At 51.6% G+C, this 10,381-nt stretch overlaps 1 protein-coding gene across 2 annotated transcripts in view; it reads right to left on the reverse strand.

Annotated features, from left to right (window-relative positions):
- Positions 1 to 9,046: 9,046 nt before the first annotated feature.
- LOC119362344 overlaps positions 9,047 to 10,381 on the reverse strand; it is a 7,402-nt gene continuing 6,067 nt past the window's right edge. Inside the window, exons 7-8 of one of the 2 annotated variants that reach the window (XM_037627550.1) lie at positions 9,708 to 9,851; positions 9,047 to 9,520 (exon numbers count right to left, since the gene is read on the reverse strand). In XM_037627550.1, coding sequence (XP_037483447.1) covers positions 9,270 to 9,520; positions 9,708 to 9,851 — 395 coding nt within the window. In that variant the 3' untranslated portion in view covers positions 9,047 to 9,269. The remainder of the gene's footprint in view (positions 9,521 to 9,707; positions 9,852 to 10,381) is intronic. The other variant, XM_037627551.1, reaches the window with a different exon arrangement.

Here is a 10,381-nt window from a genome sequence, read left to right on the forward strand (position 1 = left end):
TGCCCTTGCCAAGCAGAAGGGCAGTTCTCCCACTCCCAATGACATGCAGGCTATACTACCAAAGCATCCCTGGGAAGACCCTGCTGGCATTCATCGCCAACAAACGGGTTGTATCTTCAGCAGCCGACTCTCTCAAGTACTCAGGGCCAAACACAACAATAACAGCCTTGCAGAACTTATATAGGGACTCTAGGCAAGTAGACTCGCTCATACGAACGTACTCGATAATGAGATCACCGGGCACTCCGTATGCAAGCATTCGGATGGCGGTAGTGCATTTCTGATAAGAGGAAAAACCAATCTTGCCAACGGCATCCTCTTTGCACTCGAAATAGTCATCATAGCTGACCACCCCCTCTCTAATACGGTTGAAAAGATGCCTACTCATATGGAAACGGCGGCGGAATTTCTGATGTTTGAACAACGGGTTTGTTGTATCAAAGTAGTCCTTCCAAAGAAGGAAATGCCCGCTCTCTCGATTGCGATTCAACGTCGGAAGGTGGCCCGGAATGGAGCCACGGAACAATGGCCGCTGGCTGTTGAGGTGGTGATGGACCAACACGGCAGCCAATATCTCCTCGTCGTCATCGGAGGACGAATAGTTAGAGTCGCAAAGGAAATTGTGAAAAAAGAACTCGTCGGCGGAGTCCATTTTTGTACCTTGCAAACTGTCGAACAACTTGCGGGCGTCGGCGAAGGAGACGGCCAGCGAAGTGAGTCGCGGCGCGCACGGGCCCCAGCAACTGGCAGAGTCGCCGACAAAAATGGGCGACGGCGTCGGCGACGAAGGAGAAGGGCGAGGGTTGCTGTTGGATGGGGAAGGGCAATGTGACCCAGACCAGCGGGTCCGGGAAAGGAGAGGACGACCGTGCGCGCGTCGGTCGCGTGTTGCGCCGGTGCAAATCCGGCTCAAAAATGGACCGGAAATGGGTCACCCGCGGACGAAAAGCGGACGCGCGTCCGTTTGGATCGACGCGTTGGCCGACTTTTGTGTCCGCACCGATCCAAACGGACGGCGCCGGACGAAATGGATCGCCCCATTGAAGTTGCTCTTACCGTCACCGTGCGTCCATGCCGCGCTAGCAGCATCGCCGGTTCTCTCGTACGCCCGGCACGGTCCACTCGGTCCTACAGCGTTGCGGCAACTGCCATCTCGCCACCCGGCGCGTGCGTACGGGCCCTGATGCCGGATACAGAGCCATGCATGGCGCACGCACATCGGATCTTTTCGGTGACTGGGCGCTCGCTCATCACGCTCCTGATGAACCACCAGTTTTTTTTCACTGTCTCGCCGCCACCTTCAGTACCACTTGTACTTTGTGTACTAGTGCTGCTCTACTTAAGATTAGCATCACGGAAGTAATTGATAAACCTGACGACTGATTGTCTGCAGGTAGAAAAACCCCCGATGGGCTGCTGTACCGGACTCGTACCGAATCTGTACGTCGCTAGTTTATTACTTGCGGGGAGGTAGTGCAGAATCTTTTCCATCCTTCTGTAGCTCGGCGACTGATCAGCGGGCGGCGGGACGTTCTTTGGGTCACCAGAGGTCAATAGTCCGTTGCTCTGTTCACATACACACCAATATAAACTAGCGCCGCCGTGGTACACGGCGGCCAGCAAGGGGCCGGCGCCCACGCCGAGGGGCCGCGGCAGGGGCCGGGTCACGTACTGCTGTGGTGGGTGGTACTGGTGCAGCAAATGCGCGCCGGCGACGGGCACGCCGGCGCGCGAGAGGAAGTCCTCCAGCGTCATCTCGCCCACCGTCGGCTGGCGGCCGCGGCCGGCGCTCTCGATGTCGCGCCACACCTCGTCCACCGTCTCTGCGTCGGCGGCGGGGAGCACCGTGCGCAGGAGGTCCTCCAGGTTCATGCTCCGCAGCGGCTCGCCCGGGTGGCTCTCCACCTCGTTGGGCGTGAGGCCGTAGACCGACCCCTGCCGCGCCAGGGCCCCTCCCCCGCCGCCGCCGCCGAGGGACGACATTGTCTGAACTCCCATCCACGCGCCCGCCTCCGACACCACCGAGGCCGGCCGGTCAATGGTAACAAATCCTAAGCATACCAAGAAGGGGGGGAGAGAAAATCTCACAAGCAAGGAGGCAACAGGGAGACGAAGAGAGAAAGAAAAATGGGCAGCCAGGGTGCAGTTCTTGCCTGTTTCACCACGGCCGGGACCAGATCAGAATCCGGTGAGGCAGAGGAGAGTATTAATTTAGGATTACCGCAAGAGGGGCGCCGGCCGGCCGTGTGGGGGAGAAGGGGGGGTGCTAAAAGGGAAGAGGGGGAGGGGGGAGCTGGTGGTGAAAGAGGAGACGACGATGCCTTTACAGTGCTACAGCTCGGGCAGCTGCGTTTTATTTTTGGCCGAGGTGAACAGTAGGAGTGGAGCAGTGAGTGAGAGAGTGACACTGATGATGAGTAGGGTAACAATAATAAGAGTGCCGGCTGGGCCACACCACAAAAGAGGCACGAAGCTGAAGCTCATTGAATAACAAAAGGAGTTTTTTGGGGCTTTCAGCTTGGGTTCATGTCCTTGTTTTATCATCAGCTTTCAAAAGAGAGAAACAAAAAATGTCTGGCCTCTCCATTATTTATTTTCTTCATCCATGCAGGTGGGCAGATGAGGTATATATTTTTGTCCTAGGAGCCAACCAAACACCATCATATATATTCATATTCGTGCGCTCAAATTAAGCCTGGCCGAGGAAGGGGAATCCGCTCCTACAAAAGGCAGAAAAGCCACCGCTCGAAGTGGAAATGGCAGCTTCAGGCCACACACACACCACACGGAGGAAAATTCCGTGTGCCTCCATTAGCCCTGGCAGCCCGTGATTAAGCCTAGTTAATCGAGCATTTGCGGGGGTGTGATGTGATGATGGCTGAGCACGCTGCGATTTCAGCTTGTTTATTCATCGGTTCCCGTTGCATGAAACAACGTCTCCTCCTCCCACCTTTGCCTTGAAGAAACACATACACACATCTTTCCTCGTCCAATGGCATGGCCCGATAAAGCCTCTCTTGTAAGCAAGATCCATGGCAAAGTTTTATCCTCTAATGATGCTAATTATCACGCCTTGCTCCACCAAAGCGGCCACTGATGATGCCAGTTGGGCATTTAGCATTAAGTGGCATGTGGATCTTCCTTATTCATTGGGAATAGGCAGAAATTGAAAAATGGCACTCATGAGGGGACACTAAATTCTAAGATAAGGGCCAAAAAAGAAAAAGAAATAACGATTGCTCTGTAGCTAGATGGGTGCATCCTTCTACTCAGAGGCGTCATGAAGGGTGTCCTCCTCCCATGTCTAAATGAATGAAAAAATTGATCTTGCAAACAAGGGTTTTTTTAACAGTCACCGACGGAGAGCGTCCCCGCTTGAATATATTACTCAAAAGGTTGTCAAGGGTGTGCTATAACACAAGGAGATAGGTAATGTCACCAAGACATAGCGACACTCTTAAAGGTTCCTTAAGCCTATAAAGTCCAAAGAGAGAATTCTGAAACAATGTTCCTAATAGTAGCTGCATTCTTGAGTCATATATCTGCCATAGAATGGTGAGTGCTACCGATGGACAAATGTTGGGGGTCGACGCCAACTGGTGTGATCATGTTCCAAATCAGTGGGGTGGAAAAGCGGACTTCGAACCCTAGGACTGACCATACCTGGGCCACCGAGGGGGCGAAGTAAAGCAATGTGGTCGACTTGTTCATAATAGGAGGAAAACCTAGGGGCCATCCGCTGAGGAAACAATGGTGGCTGTGATGGAGATTGGACTTTGAGAGCGTCCAACAAGAAAAATGACATTAATGGAAACTTTTGATGGTCGTGTAGTGTTTGCATTGGAGTCTTCATCAAGCTCGACAGAGATGGTGTTTGTAGGCATTCCCGGAAATGAAGGGGAGCCCATGAGTGAGGAAGCGTTTGTCGTTGGAGTCATTGGGGAAATTCTACAACAAAGAAATAAGAACATCCACGTCGATCGAAGCAACATTAGTGAGACTTCCTCGGGTTAGAAAGTAAATCATCCTACCATACGCCAGTCCACGGCGTTTTTTCATGGGCGGATCTTCCTGATGCTCAAGAATTTCACTAGAAAGCAATCAGGCCAAGAAAAGCATTCAAGCATCACTAAATTCCAAGGCAATGACCACAAAAAAGGTTGACTAGTAACATGAAAAGCATCCTCCTCTTATGAAGTTCACCAATTATGTGTGTATCCTTCGATACATAGGCGGTGCCCTGAAGAGCATGCCATGTTCGGAAAAAGGAAAGTGGGTCCCGCAAGCAAGTTCAACCGTGAGAAGATCAAATCATGCATTCGAAATAAAAAATGATTTCACGAGATCAAACCATACATGGAAAGATAATAATGGATGAACTATTGTTGCTTGCTTTCTACCCTCGGTTACTTTGAGGTGTACGACGGATTCTGTTTAGCAGGGGGATGGGGAGGCCCTATTTCCCTGTTCGGTCCATTCGGCAAAGTCTTGACCCGATAATTGATGCCTGCTCTGAGGTGCACGACGAATTCTGTTTAGCAGGATGAAACAATATGACAAATGAAAAAACCATACTTGGGTGCCTCGAGAGTCTAGCGAGATATAATTTGTTTTGACGAATCTCTGGGTATTATTAATTTGATATTGTAAACGGTGATATGCTTCCTTTCTATAAACTCGGTCAAAGTTTACTGAAGTTTGACTGTGACCAAATATACACCATCATTTGCAAGAGAATTCACAAACAACAACATAATTTGCGGAGCCGGTCCGACGAGCATTCTCCCCGCGCATCTGCAAAAAGAAAATATGATCTTGCAAGCAAGTTCAACGGTCAAACCATCAACTAAAAGAAAAAGGAAAACATGATCAAATCGTGCATGGAAAGGTAATAATTGGCGAACTCCTGTTGGGGCTTTGCTTTCTAGGCCCTCGACCGCTCCGAGGTCGAGGCGCGCAAGTGAAAATCCTCTCTCCCCGTCCGGTCCATTCGGCCAAATGCCGCGCCGATAATTGGCGCGGTACGACTACCATCTCCTGTTTCCTCCTCAGAGCGCACCCATATTATTGACTCCTGCCGTCCTGACCATGGCCGTGCATGCGTGCCATGCATGCTCGCCATGCAGCGCTCGTCAGGTTCTTGATTTCACCGCTCACGAGATTTACAGTGCAGTAAAAACAGGGCCGCGGAGCAGAGCAGGCAGTGAGAAGGCCTGTTGACCGGGCAACGCATACGCGTACGCATTGGCTGGCCGCTGCAAGCTGCACCTGCAAAGGCTGCAGTGATTTTTTTTTTATCTCTTGCTCTTGCAGCAAGTGTGGCTGGGGGTGAGACATAGCTGGTAGCTGACCACGTGGCAGGGCTCGCCGGCGTGCAGACCAGATCTGCAGCTGGATGGGGAGTGGTTAAGATTATAAGAATCCTCGGATGCGGGATTATGGGCGCCACGTGGCGGCTCTGCATTCGGCGGCATCTTTCCCCTTTGGGGAGCTCCAGGGCATCGGGGATTCAGGGGGACACCCAAATCCGCTTAGCCCTAAAGAAATATTGCACCGGCCTCTATAGCATGGCTCCTTCCTTCCTTTCCTCTTCTTACAGATTTCTTAATCGGCACTTGCATAAAAAGCATGGAGGAGAGCAGCTGTAAATTCTGGAGATGCTCTGCTCCCAGTGCGTCTGTGTCTTGAGAGTGGCTGACTTGCTCGTCAACCTAGGTAGTAAGCTTGTTTAGCGCCCTAATCCTGCAGGATGATGGCTTTGAGTAAGTGGCACTTTAGTCATGTGATGGCATGATGGAGAACAAAGTTTGCCCTCTTTCCCCTGCCTTTTGCCAAAACCTGCTACCGTAACAAATTTTTCCTCCAGAAACCTGAAAATAACATGTACATCCATGCGGCAATAGCATGATGCTCTAGTAGTAGCGGCAGCAGCTGCCGCAGCGGCGCATCGACAGTACCGAGCTTTGCTTGCTGCATGTGTCCATGTCCTTGGAGCATTTCTCACTCCTCCTTTGCATGGAAAGAATGCCAAAGGAGATAAAGAAATTCTGCAGCGAGACAGAGAGAGGGATAGAGAGAGAAAGTGGGCTCTGGCAGATACGGCCCGGGCCAATGGGAACTTGACATGCAACGGCGATGGGACGGCGAAATTCCTTTCCAAATAGACTGGCTGTGGCCTACCGGCACCCTACTGGCACCACATTTCCAGCTTCTTTTATGATGCACAGAGTACCACCACTGCCACTGCGCGCGCGCTTTATATATTCCGAAGAGGACCTTTCTTTTTTGCCGCAGTTTTCAGAATTTCTGCCTTTGTGTGGCCGCCTCCCGTTCCGAAAAGGGCAAAACCTATGAGCGATTTGATCGAGCCATGGATGGAGCCTGCTTAGTTAATTAATTAGTATTAGTTGATGAGCTTTGGTTGAGATCACCAGGAGTGGTGGTAGTACTGTACGTAGCAGCACTACGTATTACTTCATCCGTTTCTAAATGTAAGTTTTTTTTAGAGATTCCACTACAAACTACATGCGGATGTATATAGACATATTTTAGAACGTGGATTCATTTATTTTGCTCTGTATATAATCCATAGTGTAATCTTTAAAAAGACTTACATTTAGGAACAGACGGAGTATATGGAGAGCGAGGGACCAAGTTCCGATGTTTGTACTCGCTTTGATTCCCGTGCTAATTCTTGCTAGCTCTATGGTGGTAACTGAATTTGGTCCGTATAGATTTGTGGACACACATTTTTAGCGTTTGTATGGAGGGCCTGATTGAAATGTGCGAAACTTTGTTTGTATGGGTGGGTTTACGGTTGGATACTTTGGAGATGAGATTCAGGTGAGCTGCTTCAGGGAGGCTTGAGATCTGAATCTCTTTCTTTTGTTTTAGGAGGCAATCGGGCTGAATCTTGGGTGCGCCAGGATCCAGGGAGACTTTTCTCCGGCCTGCCGGCCTGGGGTGGTGGGGATGGAGTGTGAGATGATAGATCATGGATGGCAATGGCATGGCACGGCGGGTCCAACGCACGCGGTTGGTACGTACTGCGTTGGTGGGAGTTCTTTATCCACTCCCTCCCTCTCACTCAGTCTCCGGAAGTACGCAGTACACTACAGTAGTTACTACGTACCGCTGCTCCTGCAGCCCCGCCCAATGATGGCCAGGCCATCCTCGAGCCCTCCGAGGTCGGCCGGTGTGCAGCCGGCTTAGATCTATATAGTGGGAGTAACATAAATAGTAACATAGATGCCACATAAGAAAAAAGATGACGTGTCATGTAACTAAAGAGGAGAGAGATAAATAAAGTAACATAATAGGTTACCATCACATAGCGGTTTTCAATACAAAATGAGTCTACAAAGCAATAAATGAAGATATGCATGTTACTACATCTCTGACACTTCCCACTATGAAGGTGGTAACATGGACTAGTAACATATGTATAGTCTAAGTTACTCCCCACTATGACTAGCCTAATCACGCCATGCACCGGACTGCATCATTGACGTACGTACGTACACGACGGCGAGGCTCCTGTCTGTAGTAGCAAGACCAGACGAGCTCCGGATTAGAGCATTCCAGCCGCGTCCCCCAACAGCCCCCTCAAGCCCCTTTTTCGGCGCCGGCGTCCGAAAAACGGTCCAGTCGCGTTCTGAGGAGCCCATTTTTCACCGGTTAGACTCGAAACTTGCGTTGGCGGACCCAGTCCGAACCCGGCACACTGGAGGGAACCAGGGGCGTCGGGGCAATCATTTTTTGGCGTGAAAGAACGGCAGGCCCACCGACCGAGCGACCCCCGAGCCTCGTCATCCTCATCGCCTCGGTTTCCCGCAGGGAATCAATGCCAAGGCTGCCGCCGGTCAGCTTTCCATTGATTCCTCATGGGCGGCGCGGTGAGGTGACACGCCCCCACCTGCCACGCATACACACGCGTTGCCGCCCCCCGGCCGCTATAAAAACCGCTCCTCCCTCGCTGGTGGAATCACCCCGCCCACAACCCACCTTCTCTCGCCATCGGCGCGCTCTCTCCCCGTCTCACCCCGTCTAGCCACCACGTGCACGCACCCGCAGCGCCGCTTTCGTCATCAACGAGGGCGGTCGTGCCTCCTCCTCGGCTCCTCCCCGCCTCGTCAGGCCGAAGACGGAGCCGGGGCTCGCCGCCGTGAAGAGCAAGCACGATGACGCGCTCGACGACGAGTCGGTCATGAAGTGGGCGCGGGAAGATTGGGAGGGCTGGAGATGGAGTGCCAGCGCCGCGCCCTGGAGGAGATCGCCGCGTGCCGCCGTGGGCGCGACGAGGGCGGCGTCATCGTCCTTGAGGACAACGACGACGACGACGACGCGCCGCCACCGGCTAAACTAGTCTGCCAGGGTGACTCCGGTCAGGGGTCCAACAGGGACGACTGCGTGGAGAAGGAGAAGGACGACGACGGCGACTACGCCGCGTTCAGTGAGTTATTCGGCCTGTAGGCGCGGCCAGAGAGAAAAAAAGACCCACCAGCTTTTTTTCACTGTCTCGCCACCACCACCTTCAGTACCACCAGTACTTGCGTGCTGCTCCGCTTAAGATTGGCATCACGGAAGTACGGTGGTGGTAATTGATAAACCTGACGACTGATTGTCTGCAGGTAGAAAAAAACCCCGATGGGTGGGCTGCTGTACCGGAATCGTACCGGATCTGCATTGCGGGGAGCTCCTGGAGAATCTTTTCCTGACTTCTTACTGTAGCACGGCGCCCGGTCAGCAGGCGGCGCTTTGGGTCACCAGAACCTAAAGAGAAACGCTTCGACTTGGGTTGTACAGTTAACCTGTTTTACTTCATATGTTCCTCTTATGCTCAACATGTCCGGCGAACAAGCAGATGATCACAGAGCGCTATGACGATCACGCGCCATTGCCTGAAGAGCATGCCTGAGTGCTCTTGCAGTTCATGAAGATGAAGTTCATGCTACTGTCGGTTACTTCCTAACACCAAGTCCAGCCCTGTCCACAACAAAATCGGCAATGCATCACCTGTTGCCAGGTAATGATGGGTTTGCCGACAGAAGATGAACTGCACCGTCGATCAGTCATATCCCGCAACGCCGCAACGGCGAAAGCTTTGCAATCCCAGCAGAACAGCTGCCACTCTTGCTCGTGTGCCTCGCTCGTACCCAACGGCCATCACCACACAAATCAAGCAAATAAGCTTTACAAAAAGGATCATCAGGCCACTCCATGTCTCCATCTAGCTAGCAGCCTACCACATTCTGGACGCCTTGGCACTACTACTCCGGTCCTTCGTCTCCTCGCACCTCGGCTACCTGCCCCCTACAGACTCCGCAGGTCCAGCCCCAGCCCCAGCGCCATCTTCTCGCCCCACCACGACCCGCCTCCGCACCATTGTTGTCGAACGAGGGTTTTGGGGCTTGGGCGGCGGATGCGAGGACGGGTCCTTGCACGCCTCCAGGGCCAGCTTCTCGTGCTTCAGGCACCGGCACAACGTCCTCCACTTCCCAGATGTCAGCATGGGGTGTGCCTGCATTCCACAAGGATACATCATTAAATGGACCTATTGCTAAATCTAAGTTGTCTGACATCTCCACTTGATGCTGCACACTAGTACTAAACTAAGGCAGAGCTTACTCTCTTTTATGTTGTGCAACTACTAGTCTGTAGCTAGGTTATATATGAAGTGACCTTCAGATGAGAAATGGTTGTCTGACCTTCGACGACGAAAGAGGGGGTCGGAGCTTGGGCAGCCGCTGCAACAACAGGTCCTTGCACACCTCCAGGGTCAGCTTCTTGTAGTTTAGGCACCAGCACATCATCCCCTGCTCCCTGGGCATCAGCGCAGACGTGGCGTGTGCCTACATGCACAAGGTACACCATTAAGTGGAGCTATTACTGTTATTTGGTTGTCTGAAATTTTCACTTCAATGCTGCACACTACTAAAGCTGAACTTACTCTCTTTTATGGCGCACAACTATTAGTCTATAGCTAGGTTATATATGAAGTGGCCTTCAGATGAGAATGGTTAGATGTTGATTGAAAAGCTTAGTAATGTGATTGAGAATTAAGAAAGTTACAGGCAACTTATGAAGAGAGAACACGATATCAAATCCAGCAATCAAGTACTCACAAAATTCAACCAAGTTCTGTAAACATTTCTTGTTAATGATATTAGCACAGTCAAGCTCAATCATGCTGCAACCAGGCAATTTTGTAGTGATCATCATTGTGTGTTTCCATGCTTCAAGTGAAGGGTGTAGATGAGAGGGAAATTAAAAAGAGGAGCACATACATAAAGGAGAGGAAGATGATTAAAGGAGGAAAAAAATGCACATAGAAAGTACCAATGACAATCCGGAAGAAGAGTCCTAGGTTCCATTGCAATAG

Source organism: Triticum dicoccoides, chromosome 2B, assembly GCF_002162155.2.
Source record: "Triticum dicoccoides isolate Atlit2015 ecotype Zavitan chromosome 2B, WEW_v2.0, whole genome shotgun sequence".
NCBI lineage: Eukaryota > Viridiplantae > Streptophyta > Magnoliopsida > Poales > Poaceae > Triticum > Triticum dicoccoides.